Source organism: Setaria viridis, chromosome 2 (genome assembly GCF_005286985.2).
Source record: "Setaria viridis chromosome 2, Setaria_viridis_v4.0, whole genome shotgun sequence".
Lineage (NCBI taxonomy): Eukaryota > Viridiplantae > Streptophyta > Magnoliopsida > Poales > Poaceae > Setaria > Setaria viridis.
In genome coordinates, this window is record NC_048264.2 from 17,635,549 (window position 1) to 17,655,074 (window position 19,526).

The 19,526-nt window shown below is 41.5% G+C and overlaps 2 protein-coding genes across 4 annotated transcripts; both read left to right on the forward strand.

The window, feature by feature from the left end:
* The first annotated feature begins 120 nt into the window (after positions 1 to 120).
* LOC117843780 (flowering time control protein FCA) lies at positions 121 to 10,182 on the forward strand. 3 transcript variants are annotated; one of them, XM_034724490.2, is made up of 18 exons: positions 121 to 531; positions 1,359 to 1,429; positions 1,879 to 1,957; positions 4,701 to 4,783; positions 4,862 to 4,913; positions 5,439 to 5,506; positions 6,270 to 6,336; positions 6,420 to 6,499; positions 6,573 to 6,637; positions 6,742 to 6,804; positions 7,173 to 7,326; positions 7,412 to 7,489; positions 7,582 to 8,118; positions 8,307 to 8,477; positions 8,553 to 8,759; positions 9,511 to 9,570; positions 9,668 to 9,714; positions 9,836 to 10,182. In XM_034724490.2, the coding sequence occupies exons 1-17, from the start codon at positions 228 to 230 to the stop codon at positions 9,704 to 9,706; spliced, it is 2,178 nt and encodes a 725-aa protein (XP_034580381.1). In that variant the 5' UTR covers positions 121 to 227; the 3' UTR covers positions 9,707 to 9,714; positions 9,836 to 10,182. The 3 variants fall into 3 exon arrangements, with proteins under 3 accessions (XP_034580381.1, XP_034580382.1, XP_034580383.1); XM_034724491.2 differs by having other exon boundaries at positions 122 to 531; positions 8,376 to 8,477; XM_034724492.2 differs by having other exon boundaries at positions 122 to 531; positions 8,379 to 8,477.
* A 3,022-nt stretch (positions 10,183 to 13,204) lies between these two features.
* On the forward strand, positions 13,205 to 18,478 carry LOC117844751 (calmodulin-binding receptor-like cytoplasmic kinase 3). Its single transcript, XM_034725531.2, has 7 exons — positions 13,205 to 14,101; positions 14,637 to 14,894; positions 15,999 to 16,261; positions 16,518 to 16,683; positions 16,859 to 16,948; positions 17,275 to 17,573; positions 17,926 to 18,478. Exons 1-7 carry the CDS (start codon positions 13,792 to 13,794, stop codon positions 18,133 to 18,135), a joined length of 1,596 nt encoding a protein of 531 aa, XP_034581422.1. The 5' UTR covers positions 13,205 to 13,791; the 3' UTR covers positions 18,136 to 18,478.
* Positions 18,479 to 19,526: the final 1,048 nt, after the last annotated feature.

Here is a 19,526-nt window from a genome sequence, read left to right on the forward strand (position 1 = left end):
TCTAAGATAAAAAAGAATAATAAATTTCGTGAGGTCCTTGACCCGATCCGGTCCACGCAAGGCGCGGCCATTGGCCTTTGACAGCTAAACGAAACCCAGTACAAAAGAATTCCTACCCCACGGGTCCCCTCGTCCACCGTCGAGTCGATCCCTCCGCCTCGCCCAGTTGCCTTGCTCTCGTGCTCTCCACCCGCTTCCGCTTCCCCGCAAAACCCTAGCCCCGCCACATGCACCGCGGCGGCGGCGACCGCTCCGGAGGCCGGTTTCAGCGGGGCCCCTCTCGCTGGTCCAGCGGCGGCGGAGGCGGCGGTGGCGGAGGAGGAGGTAGCCCACCCCACCGCTACTCCCGCGGCGGGGAGGAAGGCGGTGGCGGTGGCGGGAGGTTCCACCCGTACCGTGGCTCTTCCGACTATTCTGGCGGCGGTGGCGGGGGTGGAGGGTACAGAGGCGGTGGCGGTGTGGACGACTTCGGCAAGCAGAGGCACCGGTACGGCGGCGGTAACCGAGGCGGAGGCCGTGGGGATTTCCAAGGTTCGTTCCAAAATCATGTGGTCCTTTTGCTAGCTATATGCAATTGTTGGGTTGTGCTGTATCGAGATGGCGAACTTGAGGTTGCTTATGCGTGGGTGGCTAGGTTTTTGGTGCTGATAGGGTGGCTGATTTGTGATCTCCTTAGTTTATGGATGCAAATTCAATCAACTTTCTTAGAAATTCTTAGTAAAACTGACTTAAGTCGACAAATCTCTACAAAACTCTGTGCATAGCATGAGACCATTGCAATGGTACTAGCAGCATGCCAGCATGTGCTGTAATGACAAAACCACCCATCGTTTTCAGAGTGGACGAGCTGTTGAGTGGTTTTGGATATATAGTATCCACATTGTCCAGGTTTTCTGCATGTGAAGGGAGGGACAGCCACAGTTCTATTTTGATGCATGGCTAACTTTTGTAGCAGTGCGAGTTAGGATTTCTCTCAGGTTTATTCTTGAGATAATCTGTTGTAAATTTGTAGGAACTTGGCATGCAGATTGGATGGATCTGTTCACTCCTTTGATATTTAACTAATTAGATTGTAGTAGGGGTATCAATTATGGACTACTTTTACCATTGGTCCCCAAACATCTCAAAATTCAGTTTATGTTACTTGACTTTTCTTTAACTTTAAATCTTGTTTTTCCATTAAGAGTTATAGAGCAAAATATATTGGTAGAGAAATGGTAGAATTTATTATTCTATGGTAGGAATAACATATGACAAAGTGCTGTATGTGAATGAACTTCAGTGGACAAAGATTTCTAAATCCTAGTCAAACCCTTTTTTTTGCTAATATTGATGTTGCTGTTAAAATTTTCCTGCAGATCATGATAGCAGAAGTAATTATGTCAAACTTTTTGTTGGCTCTGTTCCGAGGACAGCAACTGAAGAAGATGTGAGTATTACTTCCGTGCTACCATCTCTTCTTTCTTGCATAGTAAATTCTTTATGTTTCGATAGCATATATATTTTTGTAACTTTATTCTTCCTGAGCTAATGATATAATTTTGTTTGTACTCATGTTAGTGTTGTGTTATCATTTATCACTATGACAAAACAAACTAGAGGCTTCAAACTTAGAAGTTCTCTAAGGTACCTTACAAGATGCGAAAGCTTTGTTTGTCATATATATCAGCTCATAAATATACAAATTTAAAATGAAATAAAGGCATCTAGCCAGTCATTGCATGCTCCTTTTTTTGGGGTCATTGTCTTTTTGGCTAACAAGTGATTGAATTAAGCTAGTCAAATACTCATTTTTTTCTGCGTGATGTTTTATTGTTCTGTTATTTAGTTTTTAATTTATTGTGTTCTTCAGTTTGTGATAGATTCTTGTGTCCTCAGGTCCGTCCTTTATTTGAGGAACATGGAGATGTTCTTGAAGTTGCTTTAATCAAGGATAGGAAGACCGGTGAACAGCAAGGTGCACTATGACTTTGTTTTTTCTTTTATTATCACAATGCGAGTATCTGTTTTGTTTTCAGGTTTCTGAGAGGTTGTAGGAGCAACAAGGTTGCATCTTCTCTCAGTTAGATTTGGCGGTTGTTGATTTTCATTTCCTTCGCTTCCATTCTGTCCGTCTCCTGTGGATTCAGTAGAAGACTAGAATGGAAGCAACTAACTGTCCGCTGATTACTGCAATCTAACTAGCCTCAACTCTACTGCTACACAAGGCAGCCGATTCAGTAGCAAAAACTGTGTTTAGATGATATTGACCTTCTGGATGTCCTGTGTCACACTAGCAATGAGGGTGTAGTTTCACCATTGCATCTATGTGCCTTGATTGTGATGCAAGAACAGATAACCTTATGATGAATCAATACAAAACTTTCCATCCTTTCCCTTTCATGGTTTAAGATTTTATTATCCATGTAATCATGAATTGCATGGTGTGGAATCCCTTAATGTGAGTGATTGAATCCCAGAAAAAAAGTGATTGGATGATGTGGTATAGCTGCATATTGCTATCACAATTGATGACAGCTGTTGTGGTGTTGATGACCTTGTACTGTTTGGAAATGATCACACGTGTTGTGCATTGTCAATCTAGATTCATCTGATTCGATGGTGGTAAAGTGTCATGGGTGGTATGACAACCTGGTCCGTTGAAGATGATGAATCTTGTGAGTTCTGGGTTTGACTGGATATTCTGGCTGTATGCAACTCGTGCGTGTAAATTTTGGATGCGCTTAGTGTTTCCGTGACTGCATGATGTTGCTTGACACAGCTGTTATAGTGATGTTTTCTGTTCGCGAGAAATATCTACAATGCAAACTTCGAAAATAATGATTCCAGCTGTATGGCAAGCTTGGTTTGATATGGTTGGCAATGGTGTTTTTAAGTTATGTAACTGAGTAACTGAGTGGATGACACATGATGGTATACCAGTGCTGTGTGTCTTGCATCTAATGTAAACATGGACACTTACCGAATGGGAATTCATCTGTCCTGTGTGATGATTCACTCCAAAGTTCTTGACTTGTAGAAACGTTATCTTTGTAACTGCTGTCTATGAAAGGCCAATGTTTAGTATTCTGAATTGGATCATTTGACATGCATCTGATGAGGACGCACCAGGGAAAGTCCTTGGGCCTGAACTATATTATTGGTCTTTTGCTGTTGGAATGGTTGTTGCTTATGTTATCATAGGAAAAGTTGATGTTGAATACTGATTCTAGGTCCATTACTTATTTTATAAATGTGCATCTGGGTTTCAAAGCCTTTGCCATACATGATTTTATTGCCACCATTAAAGTGAAACACTCTGCAGTAAGGTCATAAGCATATGTATCTCATAATTATTTAATATTAACTCTAGCATGGTTGATACAGTAGATGGGTGAAATTGTTGCTCATTATTGTTGGTGTACTGTCATGTTCAGCAACTAGTAATGCCCTGACTTCTGACAGATTATGCTCATTTAATGGACTAACTTTATACTTTGTACCTAGAGGGTATACATGCATGCTATCTGTTGCTGATCGAGTTGACATCATACTTTGTTTTGATTGTTTTTCGTCCCTACTTATCCATGTGTGTTGGATGAATATCTTTCTAGAAAGCCTTTTGGGCCATTGGTGAATCTGCTTATTATATGGTTTTCTTTCAAGACTGATGTTCCGTGTATTCTCTAGACTATTGAGTGTGTATCCTTCTATTGTTTACCATGCACCTTGCAGTCCTTTTTATATTTCTCCTTAATGCATGTTCATGGGATGCAGCTGTAAAAGCCTTCCAATGGAGCACCAGATATAACCTTGTGATCTTGCTTGTTCAAAGTTCTTGCCATTTTGGTGGCCTGTTTTATATATTTACTTACAACTCTATAAGCTTGTGGTATCTAGATTAATGACTATATTGTTGCTATGTTTCACTTTATCAGCTTATTGTAGCTTGCCTTTCAGCAATTGCTATGCCAATGGACTGCTGTCAAAATATGTTGTGTTATTATGATGATGGTATTGAATACACTGGGAGCATGAAGCCCCTCTAAACCTTCTGTTGTTCAACCTTAGAACCTTTCTTGGCCTTGTTGATGACGAGTCTCCTATCACTAAATATTTGTTGTGTGTTCAGTGACGTGTGTGACTTCTCATGTTATGCACAATTTTGGTGCATGATGTGCTTTGCTAAAGACCTGTTACTGTTTGCAGTTTATGCACCATTATACTAAGTGCAGACTGAGTTATGATTATACCACAGCTGAGGAGTTATGGATATGCTCGTGCTTTCTAATGTGTGAATCACCACTTCTTAGAGCAACTTGTAGCTAGCGTGGTAAATTCCTGTACCTGATGTTCTATAGGTGTATGACTTCGATATCGAGGAGTGCTTGTGGGTGCTGCAAATGCAGTATAGCCCAAATTGAGATCGTGATGAGTTCTGCGAAGATATTTTTTTATACCCTCTTCATGCTTTAATTAATGGTTACTTGAATGAGGCTTGCTCCTGAAATGTGGAACAGTCTAAGCTGTTTTTCTCGACTGTTTAAAAAAAAAGGAAATGTTATTTGCCTCTTTAAATTCAACATATCTCCTTTCTGCCTGCTGTTTCTTGACTGCTATTATTTGCCTCCTGTTTACTGACTGCTATTATTGACTGATATTATGGCAGATATAGTACAGAAAATAGTAACTCTGAATAATCGGCATTTTTACATTTGCAGGTTGTTGTTTTGTTAAATATGCTACTTCGGAGGAGGCAGATAGGGCCATCAGGGGTCTTCACAACCAATACACTTTACCTGGAGTATGTACCTCATTGTTGGCTATTTGTTGCTCTGTTTCTTTATTTGCTAATTATTGACTGTGAATCTTTTTATGTCAGGCGATGGGTCCTGTTCAAGTTAGATATGCTGATGGCGAAAGGGAACGACATGGTAATTCCCTGGTATTTAGTAGTTTACTATGTGACCTGTCTGCATTTGATGTTATCGTTGGTTTTGAGGCAACCTTAACAGTCCTACCTGTTTTAGACTCAGAACCTCGCAAAATTCTTTGATTTTTGTATGTAAAATTTCAAAATACTGCATCTTCAACACTAATGCCAGCTTCTCTAAGATTTGCTCCATACCTCTACATGCAGCTTATCACAAAGCACTTTATTTGTTATAGCATGTACAGACAAATTTATTGTGTTCCCCTAATCTTTATAGGTTTTACAATTACATGTACGATGGTTCTTCACTTTAGCAGTGATTTTTATTCTGATTATGCATTCTTCTGTATCTGAAAAATATCATTTCACTTTTAGAAATTCTTTGTTATTTTGTTGTGTTCATCTGGGTTATAAAATCATAATGACAGAGTAAAATTTGCTTGGCCTGTTTGTTTTTCTTCTTGAGATCTTTTGTTTGTCGTACTTATTGGGTGATTTCATTGGTTTCTTTTAACAAAATTGCTAGGGGCCATTGAGCACAAATTATTTGTTGCGTCCCTCAATAAGCAAGCAACTCCAAAGGAGATTGAAGAGGTAAGTATTTTGCACTTCTTATTTTCCTTAAGAAAAAAGTCCAAATTACTCCCTTCAAATGTAGCAAAAGTCTAGACCACCCCCTAAACTATGTTTTGGTTCAATTTACCCCCTAAATTATGCTATTTGGTTCAACTTACCCCATAATGCAATTTGTCATTTTTGTTTCTTCATACAAAAAGTTGAATTTTAATTTGAGACTTTGCAGGGTGGTAGTAGACATCATAATCTGTATTAAAAATATTTTATGAATTTTTCATCATTAGTTTTTATATAATTTTGTATCTCAAGGATAAATTTTATGATTAAATATTGTACCCTGTCAAAATAATGATAAAAATTTCGTGATATATTTTTTTAACATGTCTTATAATGTCTGCTATCATCTTGCAAAATTTGAACTTAACACTCCACTTGTGCATGGAGAAACAAAAAAGACAAATTGTGTTAGGGGGTAAATTGAACCAAATGGCATAGTTTAGGGGGTAAAGTGAACCAAAAAATATTTTAGGGGGTTATCTAGACTTTGGTTATACTTGAGGGGAGTAATTTGGACTTTTTCCTTTCCTTAATGATTTAGTGATTTGCTTGTCGCTATCCATTACCAACCTGAGATACCATATACTTATCTGCATGGAGGACATTATTAACACAAATTTAGTAGCTTGCATTTCTAAGATTGATGATAAATGCATTTTCTTCAGTTAGGAAACATGTAGAAAAATGCACATTGAACCATATCTATGTTTAATATGTTTTTCAGATCTTTGCTCCATATGGTCATGTGGAAGATGTTTACATTATGAGAGATGGCATGAGGCAGAGCCGAGGTTTGTGAATGTCTGTTTGCTTTAATATTTAACTCTTTTCGTTACAACCTTTTGTTTTGACTTTCGACTTATGTAATGTAAAGGTTGTGGATTTGTCAAATTCTCATCAAAAGAGCCAGCAGTGGCAGCTATGAATGCCCTTAGTGGGACTTACATAATGAGGGTAAATTTCTGTGCCAAGCTGACATATTCTGTATTTTGCTTTCTTGATATTTACGGCATATTTTCTGTGTTAGGGGTGCGAGCAACCATTAGTCATAAGATTTGCTGATCCTAAGAGGCCTAGACCTGGAGAATCGAGGTGATTAACAAACTTTGACTATTTGCATAGCCTATTTTATTTTATTTACCTGAGATAATTATCATCATCATCATTTCTGCTGTCTGATTTGCCTTTCTGGTTAGGGGTGGCCCTGCATTTGGAGGTCCTGGTTTCAGTCCTCGATCAGATGCAGCCCTTGTTATCAGGTTTCAGTTTCTCTACTCACTCAGTTACTTAGTTTTGCACAAGGACAATTAAATTAGGTTATTAATGAGATGAACCATGTGTGGTCGTTCCCTTGCACATAGAGGAGTTGCTGACACTTATGGCTTTTACTGAAGTGCATTTGCAAAACCAAAGATTGTAAGTAGAAGCACTGACAAAAGAACACATGCAGTAGCTCTGTAATAATCCACAAAGGATGTTTGATGTAGGGATAGATAAGGTATGATGGTATATAGACAACAATGAAATGTCAAATACCTTTTTATCTTTTTTTTTTGCCTTATGAATATGATGGTATATAGTTGAGAAGTAATTTCATCTGAGTTTGCTTCAATTTTTTATTATCCAGGCCAACAGCCAATCTTGATGAACCAAGGGGTCGGCACATGCCTTCTGACTCTTGGCGTCCATCAAGTCCAAGGTCAATGGCATCTAATCAATACAATAATTTTGGATCTGACAATCCCTTGGCGCTTGGTGGTGCTGTAACATCAGCAGATACTGTGTGTTTCAAGTCATTCCTTTGTTATGGTTTTACTTTCTGTTAGTTCATTTCCTAACCTTTTTTTTTTTACCAAAACATGACAGGCTGGTTTTCGACCTCCGATGTTTCCTGGAAATGGCTCCTTATCAACTCAGACAGCTGTGCCAACTTCATCGCATGTGGTACAACTTGGAATATTATGATTTACTTCAGTTTCATGATTTTCTTTCCATCGAAATTGTTATATCATTGTGATGGGGACTCTGCTTTTTAGGGCATGAACCCTCCCATGGTACAAGGGCATCATCTGGGAAGCCAACAGATCCCACCCATGCAAAAGCCACCTGGTCCACCACAGAACTTCCCCGTACAATTGCAGAATGCTCAGCAAGGACAGCCCCTGCAGGGATCTATTCAACAGATTGGGCAGCTTCAGGTTCCGCAATCCACAGGACCTGTTTCATATGGCCAGAATATGCCATCTATGCAATTACCTGGCCAACCTCCAGCATCACAGCCATTGATGCAACAGAATGCTTCTCTAGGTGCTTTACAGGCTCCTTCATCTGTACAGTCCAATCCCATGCAGGGCCAGCAGCAACTTCCCACCAGTGTTGCTCCCCAAATGCTCCAGCAGTCAATGCAGCAGATGCCTTCACAAGCACCACAGTTGCTGCTTCAACAGCAGGCAGCTTTGCAGTCTAGTTACCAGTCTTCACAGCAAGCGATTTATCAGTTGCAGCAACAGCTGCAACTAATGCAGCAGCAAACTAACCTAAATCAGCAACCCCCAGCACAGGTTCCTAAACAGGTACTTTCCTCATAGTTAATTGATTAGACCAGCGACATATGATATGAAACCACTCTGCATATGTGTTTCTCTTGTCACTGTCTTCCGTTGTCATCAATTATATATGGTTTCTGTTTTTCCTTGGATCTATTACTACAGTTGAAATGTATTCAAAGATTCTTCGTAATTCTACATTTCTGTCTGGACAGCCAGTGCAATCCAGTACCTCTGGTGCTCCAGGTGCCATTATTCTGACAAATATTAATGCAATTCCACAGCAGGTTGGTTCACCTGCAGTGTCTTCAACCTGCAACTGGACAGAGCATACGTCCCCTGAAGGTTTTAAGTACTACTACAATAGCGTTACTCGTGAGAGTAAGGTGAGGAATGGTGCTAATCATGTTATATTTTAGCACATTTTGTGGTTTATTCTTATGAGCTATTGTGTCCTGCAGTGGGAGAAGCCTGAAGAGTTTGTGCTGTATGAGCAGCAGCAGCAGCAGCAGCAACAGCAGAAACTGCTTTTGCTTCAACAGCACCAACAAAAGATTGCAGCACAGCAACTGCAGTCACCACCACAGGGTCAGTCTCTTCCATCCATGCAACCGATTCAACAACTTTCCCAGGCACAAGGACAAACACAAATGCCGATGAAACAGCAGGTGCACATGCAGTTCCTTCTATCATAGTTTTGGTTTGTGGGTTTCTTTTTAGCACGGGCGACAGTTCTATATAGGTATTTTTTGGTTGTGTGCAAACATGCTTGAAATATCATTTTTCTCTTGGACAAACTGGGATTGTCCAAATGAACGTGCTTTTCTTTTTGTGTAGCATTTTTTCACTATAGTTCATCCTACTAGATTCAGTTAGATTGCTTTTGAACTTCACGTAAGCTTTTATTTTGCTATCTTCTGTTTGTCACGCAGGATGCAAAAGAGGATAAGGATGTATCAGTTGTATAAATGAGCCATCAGCTCTGTATTTAGATGCCCTTCTGGTGAAATTAGGATAGAATCTGAGCTCTTGTTTACTTCACCCCCAACTCCCAACTTTGACACTATGCAAAAAGAAGATTCCCCATCACATCAAACTTGCGGTACATGCATGGAGTACTAAATGTAGACGAAATCAAAAACTAATTGCACAGTTTTGTTGTACTTTGCGAGACGAATCTTTTGAGCCTAATTAGTCAATGTTTGGACAATAATTCACAAATACAAACGAAACGCTACAGTTGCGCATTTATGGCAAAATGTCAATTTTGCCACTCCCAAATTGGGAACTAAACAAGGCCGAAGATGCCAGATTGCCAGTTTTGGAGCATTTTGTCTTTGGTTTTGTTTTTCATTTTGGGTATGTATTACAATAAATTTTACAATGTCTGAAGTTGTGGAGCTCAAAACTTGCATGCAGGAATTAAATTACTCTCAATTACAGGCAGCTGGTTCCATTGACCCCAGCAGGATTCAGCAGGTAGTCTAGTCTGTTGCATTATTAAATGTTCTCTTAGCACTGTGACTGCTTATTCATATTTCCAGTCAAATCACTTATTTTGGTGACATAATTTTAGGGCATTCAAGCTGCTCAAGAACGTGCTTGGAAAAGTTAGGGCAGCAGGTAGGAATCACCCTCCTTCCCTATTGTCACCGTACCCTTGAATTGAAACATGAATGTGGTGCATTTTTCTTATGATCGATGAGTTGTGCTTATACTTTGCTTGGATTTTCGCTTCATTCAGGTCATGATTACAAAGAGCTAGTCAAGACTCGGAATTGAGCTGTCCCCGTGCTGTCCATCTGTAACAACAGCTAGCCTGCATAGCCAGGCGCCCATCCCGATCAGTGTAACTCTGGATTTAGATTAGACTGATATGTAGATGGTAGATCCTGTATGTGTACATCGTTGTGACCTAGGCCATGTATCCCTTGTTAGCGATTCATGTTCTCCAGCGGGTTGGTACTCCCACGCAGGAGCTGCCGGAGGTCGTTTCCTGGGTCCCATTCGTTTGTGTTTTCCTTACCATTGTGGCATGATTTGTGATGTTCCGTGCGTCGTGGCAGTACAATTGGCGCTGTGATTGTTTTTGCTTGGTTCTGTGTTCTGTGCTGGCGTGCTGCTGATACGAGGCACCGTGCAGGTCCAGCTGATGTTGCACTCGCTCGCAGTCCATTTCTGAAATCATGTGGGAACATTTGATGATAGCGGCTTCAGTATGTAGCGTCATGGTTTACCTGCGTTGCGTGACGGGAACCTACGAAACTCAGGTCCCAACTCCCAAATACACGTTGGGTTTCTGTCGGCCGTGGTGTGTGTACCAAAATACACAGAAGGATCAGCAAAAATTGCACTTGGGAATGGCAACTGCTGCTTTAATGCAAGACCACAACACATGCTCTTTTCCACGGCAGAACGCAATGTACCACCTGATATCTTCAGTTAACGCTCAATCCCGTATCATCCCAACTTTACTTTTGTACTACTAATCTACTATCACAAGGGACAAATAGTAAAATAAAAAAAATCACATCCATTTGTTTCCTCTGCTCTTTTTTTTTCATGGCTGTTTTTCTTAAGGCAGGGAGGTACCCACCTTAGCTCCCAGAATTTTAGATCAGATATCGAGTTAAATCATTTGATTTAGGTAGATAGATTTCTTTGAAGTGAATTATATGAATAATGCAATTTTACAATATGTGACCCCTACCTGCGGGACGCATTACACTTTCTCAAGAATTTCTAGTTCGTCTGGAATGGACCAACCAGACTGCAGGATGAGGCACGAAAGATTTTGAATTATGCAATTTTACAATATGTGGTACCACCTGCAGCATGCATTACATTTTCTCAAGAATTTCTAGTTCAGCTGGAATAGACCAATCAGACTGCAGGATGAGACATGGAAGTTATTCACACAGACCAAACTTGACATGTCAAAGTTTGCGCAGCATTAGCTATGCTTCCGTGTCAAAGTTCAAACTAGGAACCTCGCAAGAAAAGGGGGAAACGAAAAAAAAAAAGTTTCAGACTGGAGATGCGAACTCCACGTAACCAGCCTGTCGTGGCACATTAGATTAGATTTAGATTCAGGTAGTGCCTAAAATTTATGTCACATCGAATATTCGGAGGTTAATTAGGAGGACTAAATATGAGCTAATTATAAAACTAATTACACAGATGAAGGCTAATTTACGAGACGAATCTATTAAGCCTAATTAATTCATCATTAGCACGTATTTACTGTAGCATCACATTGTCAAATCATGAACTAATTAGGCTTAATAGATTCGTCTCGCAAATTAGTCTCCATCTGTGCAATTGGTTTGTAATTAGTCTATATTTAATACTCCTAATTAGTATCTAAACATTCGATGTGACATAAATTTTAGAAGGGACTATAAAAACAAACACCCCCGTACCATTTTCGTCACGTAAATTGCAGCCAAATGTTGTAAAGCAACGCTTGTGAACATATATCCAACTTGTGATGTGGGAGCACTGTGAAAGAGACCTGCCTGCAGTGGCCAACGAAATATTGATGGCTCAATAATTGAGCAGTCTTGAGATGAGTCCAATAATGTCTATGACTCGATCTGCACCGATAATACTTAGAAGGAACTAGATTTTTCTATCAACAAAAATGAAAATAATTTAAAATAAAAAAAGAAACCCAAATCAGTTAAAACCAAAGAGAATGAACAACTAGTGAGCTATGCGAACTGAGCAATGCTGACGTGCCTGTCGACATCGAGTCGAGGCATTAATCACGGTGACTTCATTAATCTTGAGGACTTATCAGATCTTTCGGAGGTGCTTACGTGTTCGTAGAGACGAGTGTGCTTACGTGTTTGCCTGAAACAGCAGTGGACTTAAGAATTGAATTGATCATGGGCGAAGCTCACAATAACTCCCTGTTTGCATCTCCAGCTTGAATGCGACCATTGCACTAGATCGGGGATTAATTCCCATCTTATCTTTTCAACTGTAAAGGGACTGAAGCGAGAAAAATCTCCTTGAGCAGATCCCTTTCCCTAATCTCATTTCCCCCTTCCCTCTCCCGGGAATCCCACTTCTCCTCTCCTACCGCACGATCCACAGGCCACCGAATTTTTCTGGTTGTCCAATCGACCCGCCGGCTGCCCCGACTTCCGCGCCACCACCGACCACCCTCCGCGCCACCGCCAGCCATCCCCGAGCTCTGTGCTCGCCCTCCGCGCGCCGTCGCAGCTGTCCTCGAGCTCCGCAGGCCCGCCGCCGCCGCTCCGTACCGGCTGCCCTCGCGCGGGCCCGATTGTCCCGAGCTCCGCACGCCCTGAGCTCCGTGTCGCGGCTCAGCTGCCCGCAACCCCATCGTCGTGGTCGTGCCTTCGCCCCTCTACGCCACCCCTGGCTGTTTGACCCTCCGTGCCGGCCGTCCTGGCTCTCCTTGCTGCGCGGCTTGCTCCATCCCGGCTGCCGTTGCTCCAACCGACCTGTGGGCTGTGGCCAGCCCGCGGGCTGTCGCCAGCGTCCGCTGCCGAGGGGCATCTGGCCCATCGACTGCTCCCCACGTCGTTGACTAGCAAGCACAAGGAGAGGAGGGAGAAAGGATTAGCCCACTGACAGGCAAGCCCAACACGTCAGGAGAGATGAAAAAGAGACGGTAACGCTACAGAATAAACGGACGCCGACATATGTTGCATTAACTATTGTTTCTTTCCATCGGACGTCGTCCGGGTGCTAGTAACGCTGAAAAGGAGAAAGGGAGAAGTGACCTGCTGTAGATCAATCTAGTAGCCGCTTATAACTAAGAAGAAAAAAAAAGGGAAAGTGAAAGAAGATGCTCTTATATATGGCCGCAAAATTGTATGGGATATATTGTTATTGCGCTATCTATACCGATATGTGTATTATTGCATCAGTAGCCGCCTATATTGTTGGACCATGCTCTGATTATTTATTTGCCTGGAGAATGAATCGGAAAACGCCGTAAGCTGCCACCTCATTAATTTAGCTGCGTATCCGGGCCTACGCGGCAGTGAACTCTGCGCAGCCACACGGAAGCCTACCGCGCCGCCTGTACCCCCGCGCCCCCCGGCCCCCCCCCCCCCCCCCCCCCCCCCCCCACACACACACACACACTTTGACCCTCCTCGTCTCCTCCCTCTCTCCGGAGATATTTCCTTCCATTTTCCTTCTCTCCTTCCTCCCCACCTGCTCCGCTCCTTCGCTCGTGCTTGCTCTGCTCTGTGCTCCTCTTGCTTGGATTCTCCCGATCTGAGCGCCCCCTTACCGCCCAAAAATCTTGATCATTATCAGGCAGATAGGTTCCCTGCTTAGCTCAGATTTCTTTGTCCTCTTCTTCTTGCCTTGTTCCGCAGATTTTGTGTCCAATCGCTCCACGGTTTTGTACTTTCCGGTCTTGCCTGATCTGCTGGTTCTTTTCCTGCTTCTTGTCCTTTTCTCCGTGTAAGAGCTCAGCTGTTGCTTCTTCCTCTTCAGCTTTCATCAAATTCGATTCCATTTCCGCTTTCGGGGGTAAAAAGTTTGTGCTTTCTGTTGTGTTGGTAGAGATAGAGAGAGAGAGGGGGGGGGGGGGGGGGGGGGGCGAGCTGATGAGACATCAAACTTGGACTCCGATTCTTGGCTTAATTCGCTTCCCATAGATGAGATCCTTGTGAGTTGTAAGGTCAAATCCATTCTCAGTAGTGAGCACCGATGTCTCCTTCGGCTCTTCTACCTGCTCTCGCGGTTTTCCTCCTGTGCTGCTGGCCTCTAGCTCTCGCTTCCGTCGCTGAGACAGCCCTTTCGCGAGTTGCTTGCGGAGACGACCAAGTTGCCGTCTTGGATGCCTCTGATGGCCTCCTCAACCTGTCGGTCAATGGGGTTCTGGTGCAGGACCGCGTTCTTGCCTGCCAGAAGCTCCGCTTGTACTTTGGGAGTGGTTGCCTCCGCTGCGGCGAGGTGTCGGATGGGTGGAGGGGTGCGGTTAAGCAATACTGTGGTGAAGGGAGCGAATCCAGCCAGGGTAAGTTGGTTCATGTTTCCTCCTAGTTGCTTGAGTCAGATAATAACTGAACAATTGCTGTAGTACATAACTGTGCAAATTGGAGTTCGCGTCTGCATCAATATTTCACTTTTAGGACTTGTAATAAAGAAGATATGCCTATGATGTGCATCTCTGGAACAATGGTGCGGATTTAGAATGTAGGCCATTTCATTGCAGTGTTCATTCTGTTATGATCCTACAGTGGGGTTTAAGCCCATCTAACAATTGTTCCCATTTGTATCTTCTGGTACGAGTCCATGTTTGAAAAACATTAAAATGATGAATGTAATCGAAATGTAATCGATATATTTCTAGATGACCAATTGAAGTATGTTAAGGCCTAAGTGTTTGTTTCAGGTACCCTCATTTAGCAGCTGCATTCTGACATTCCTCAACATTATTATTTTTGTTTTTTGTTTTTGATGTGGCTAGCACATTTTTAAGCTTGTAACATGCAGATGAAAAAGAACGTTTGCTCAATCATTTCTCCTCATTGGTTTCTTATCACCTGTAGCAACTTCGCATCAAAATGTACCAAGGAAGCTCTTGAGGCGGCCCACAGAAAATGGCTCAAGAAATAATTCTGGCCCATGTGGAAGCTTGGGTTTGCATGAAAATAATCAGGACAACGGTGATTCTTCAGAAAACGATGATCACTTCCTGGCCATGCCTGGTGTGATTCTCCTATGCTGTGGTCTCATGCTTCCATGCTTCCATGCTGAAAGAAAAGAAGCCAGCAGGCATGATACTGCAACTATTCAGCGCAATGCAAGTGAGTTAGTATTATTTGCGCTTCTTTACACCAGTTCCTGTTGTCTGTTCCCCTCAATTTTTTTTAAGTGAACTCAAAAGGTTCTCTTATTATCTACTGAAGGGGTGCTTGAGTCTGAGTTGTTGTTGGCGAGTTGTGACCAAAATTGGAGTAGGGAAACTTGAGCTGGATGTTGTCTAGCTCACTTGCCCTCATACAAGTTTTCTTGTGCTGTGTTAGGAAACAAAACTTTATGACAGTTTTCCTTGAAAAATTAAACTGGTGTACATTTACGGTTTAGTTTCACTAATTTATCTTTTTCTACTGTCTTTCCCCTATATACAACAACATCAAAGCCTGTCAATCCCAAGCCTGTCTTTCCCCTATATGTTTGAATAGAAATTAGTCCTGAAGGTGCTATTGTTGTTTGAAAAATAGTTCTCTTCGATATGGGTTAGGCCATTTGTTGCTATATATTTATTTTTTGTGAAGTTGTTGCAAAATTTAAATTTCACTGTCATGTTTATCAGGAATTGAGCCCGAATGATAGTGTATGGAAAATTAGGGTTTGGTAACTTCAACCACTGCTACTTATACATTTGTAGATACCATGGTAACTCACTCTGCCTCCATAGGTATACCTATATTTATTAATATTAGTGGCTTGTCAAGTATCATGAATGGAAATTGAACTAACACATAAATTATACGTCTTTGTCGCTTTTCAAGATAAGTGATATTTACCAGTTACCAGCCAAAACTCCTTCAACAGTTAACCTAGTATGCCCATTTTCATAGTAGTCTATCTATATACTGTCTTCCAATTTGGTAGTTGTCTTGGATGAGGTTGCATGTACTAAGTTTCTTGAAATTGATATGTAATGGTTCATAACAAATAAGACAAGCTCTGTCCTGGTTCGCTAATCTCCTGATACTGTAAACCATGTTAGCTTTGATGTTACTGAATCAGTTCTGATGTGCACCCCTTTACTCCTTTTTTTCTACTATTTGCAATATCAATCTTGAATAGTGGGATGGTAATGAAATTATATATCATATTGTATACCACTGTAAAAATGTTTGAACATTGTCCTTAACGACAAGTTTGTCTTTTGATCTTTTCAGTTGAATCAGTTTCGTCTTATGAAGTAAGCATGTCGTCTGAGAAAGTCCCACCAACTCCGCATCGGATACCTCCAAGTCCTTCTAGATTTGCACCATCTCCGCAAGTAGCTAGAGTTGGATCTGTCAACTTAAGCATTCAGCAGATCCTCAGGGCAACTCAGAACTTCTCACCATCATTTAAGTTAGGTGAAGGAGGATTTGGGATGGTCTACAGGGCTGTATTGCCAGATGGAACCGTTGTTGCAGTCAAGAGGGCTAAAAAGGTATTGCAATGCTATCCCTTGTCTTATTGCTCGTTACTACTTAAATTGCATATTGTTCATATCTTGTTTCACTATATTAAGTTCAATTGTATTCATCATCAAAATATGTTGTTTGTTCATGTTTATTGCACTATATTTTGTTAAATTTAGAACTTTGTATGATTTTATTTGTACCCAGCTCAATGGCCTGTAGAGTTTTGGTAATATGCCTAACTCTTGCAATGATCAAAATAACATGCTCTACTGTTCATTACAGGATCAATTTGCAGGTCCTAGGGACGAGTTTAGCAATGAAGTAGACTTGCTTGCTAAGATAGACCACCGAAATTTGGTGAGGTTACTGGGTTTTACTGATAAAGGAAATGAGCGTATTATCATCACAGAATATGTTCCAAATGGCACTCTAAGAGAACATCTAGATGGTAAATTGTGCTTTTCATTACGTTCTCTTCACTTCTAAGTCCTTTTTCAGAGCTTGTGCTTTCCATTATGTTGTCTTCACTTCTCAGTCCATTTTGAGAGCTTATGCTTTCCATTTTGTTTTTCTTCTCAGTCTATTTTAAGAGCTTGAATATTAATGTATTACTCCTTGTGCAGGTCAACATGGCAGGGTCCTGGATTTTAATCAGCGCCTAGAAATTGCAATCGATGTCGCTCATGCACTTACTTATCTCCATCTGTATGCAGGTTGGCTACATGCTTAGTTGCATAAATACTGAGCTATTTTTGTCAAATAGTTTACAGCATTTTGTCTCTGAAAAGGGCTAACAGATGGACAAAGTAGTGCTTCGGTACCCAGTTCTTCATTTTGGAATGGCCAGTTATTTTGATGAGAGATTTAAAACATTTAGTTCAGGAAAAAAATCTTCGAATCCATCAAATCATTGTGTTGTATTATACTGACTTAAAGATAGCATAGTTTTGTAATTTTTGGCACTGGCCAACCATTTTTTATTTCAATTTTTTTTTGTGATAATCTGGAAAGGGACTAAGAGATTCTATACTGTGAACAGAGAAGACGATAATTCATCGTGATGTGAAGTCATCAAATATCCTACTAACGGATAGCTATCGTGCGAAGGTGTCTGACTTTGGATTTGCAAGAAGTGGCCCTAGTGACACGGAGAAGACACACATATCAACAAAAGTGAAAGGCACCGCTGGTTACCTGGATCCTGAATACCTGAGAACATACCAGCTAACTCCAAAGAGTGATGTCTTCTCCTTCGGCATATTGCTTGTGGAAATTCTTTCTGCTCGCCGACCTGTAGAGCTGAAGCGAACCCCTGAAGAGAGGATCACTATCAGATGGGTATGTGTGAGAAATTTCTTTTGTTTCCTGTATCGGCACAATCTATATACAAGGTGTCAAATTGATCTAAAATGGAACATGTGACTCAGCTATGGAGCAAGGCTAACATCACAGTGGTCCTAGTAAGATAGGTCTGCTCTTTAGAGTTTGGGGTTGCAAAATAAAATGTCGCATACTTCAAGTTTTAAAATTGAATTAACACCAGGGCTTCAGGGGTTGAAAAATGGACATTTATCCCTTTTGATATTTCTAATTTAGTAATGATATCACTTGTCTGTTTACATTTTCACTATCTTGGCAATCCCTGAAATAACTGAATGCATGAGACTTTTTGTTTGTGCTGGGTATGCAGACTTTCAAGAAATTTAATGAAGGCAACATGAGAGAGATATTGGACCCGTTGCTGGAAGATCACGTGGATGATGAGGTGCTTGAGAAGCTCCTTAGCTTGGCGTTCCAATGTGCTGCTCCGACGCGGGATGACCGACCAACCATGAAGGAAGTTGGGGAGCAGCTGTGGGAAATCAGGAAAGAGTACGGAAAGAGCATCAGGAAGGTGTGAAGATCATGGGCAACTTTACCTGTTTCTAGCTTCCCTTCAACCACAAGCCGAATCATGCTTATTCATTGCCCGTGACATGTTTCTGACCTGACAGATGTGGTCTGAACAATGTACAGATTTGATACCACCAGCACCAATTTGTATCTCCTTGTCTATCGGTTTGCGATGTACTTTTCCTTGGAGTTACAGTTCTTTCAGTGAATGTGTATTTTGGGAGTCCTCACATTTCTTGATTCCCATTGTTTTGGTATTCTGATGCATGTAACCACACAACTGAAAATGGTTTACCTAAGTACAGTACATGGAGGAATTGTGTAGTTACGGCCTTACGGCAGAAACTAAATGAATGTGTATGGAGCATTGTGTAAAAGGTACGTCGTATATTCGTATACATATTATTCTAATGCATTTTAAACAATTATGTGGCCAGGCATGAATATGATATCACTGGTTGTCATGATGGTGACCGGATGCCTTGCGTGTCTCGGGTCAGCGTGTGGCCGTGGGTTGAGATTTCATAGGCAGGATTGTGGTTTTAGGGCGTGTTAGGTTAGGAGTCAAGTTAGACATAATAAAGTTATCCCTCATTAAATGGGTTGGGTGTTTGGTTAGAAGTAATGAATGGTCCTATTTTGTTGTTTGCTTAGGGAGACTGGGACGAGATGAGATGGATGACGTTACTATGGATCTCGGTTGTCATCCACTCTGAAGCTGTGGGGTCCAGTTGTTAGCAGCTCGAAACAGAGAACGGCTCGATCTGCATTGCTACCTATCTTAGGCCATGTTTAGTTCACCTCTAAATTCCAACTTTAACACTATGCAAAAAGAAGATTCCCCATCACATCAAACTTGCGGTACATGCATGGAGTACTGAATATAGACGAAATCAAAAATTAATTGCACAGTTTTGTTGTACTTTGCGAGACGAATCTTTTGAGTCTAATTAGTCAATATTTGAACAATAATTCACAAATACAAACGAAACGTTACAGTTGCGCTACAGTAATTTTGGTTGCCCAAAGTTGGGCAACTAAACAAGGCCTTATTTTCTCTACACTGCTTGGCGGCCTACCCTGCGCTGGTGCCCTAGCCCGCATCAAAGCCTGGCCTGGCTTGTGCCACCGGCCTGCCCCGTCCCACCGCTCAGCTTGCTTTGCCGCCCGCTAGCTCGGACCTCCGCCTCCTTGATCTAGGCCTTGTTTACTTCCTAAGTTGGGAGTTGCAAAATTGGCATTTTGCCATAAATGCAACACTGTAGCGTTTCGTTTGTATTTGCGAATTATTGTCCAAATATTGACTAATTAGGCTCAAAAGATTCGTCTCGCAAAGTACAACAAAACTGTGCAATTAGTTTTTAATTTCGTCTACATTTAGTACTCCATGCATATACC

Bases quoted from the DNA above. Each gene is read 5' to 3' on its own strand.
- LOC117843780 (XM_034724490.2), top strand. From the start codon at position 228: ATGCACCGCGGCGGCGGCGACCGCTCCGGAGGCCGGTTTCAGCGGGGC. The intron at 532-1,358 runs GTTCGTTCCAAA...ATTTTCCTGCAG, and splicing joins AGGCCGTGGGGATTTCCAAG to ATCATGATAGCAGAAGTAAT. The intron at 4,914-5,438 runs GTAATTCCCTGG...CAAAATTGCTAG, and splicing joins TGGCGAAAGGGAACGACATG to GGGCCATTGAGCACAAATTA.
- LOC117844751 (XM_034725531.2), top strand. From the start codon at position 13,792: ATGTCTCCTTCGGCTCTTCTACCTGCTCTCGCGGTTTTCCTCCTGTGC. The intron at 16,262-16,517 runs GTATTGCAATGC...TGTTCATTACAG, and splicing joins CAGTCAAGAGGGCTAAAAAG to GATCAATTTGCAGGTCCTAG. The intron at 16,684-16,858 runs GTAAATTGTGCT...CTCCTTGTGCAG, and splicing joins TCTAAGAGAACATCTAGATG to GTCAACATGGCAGGGTCCTG.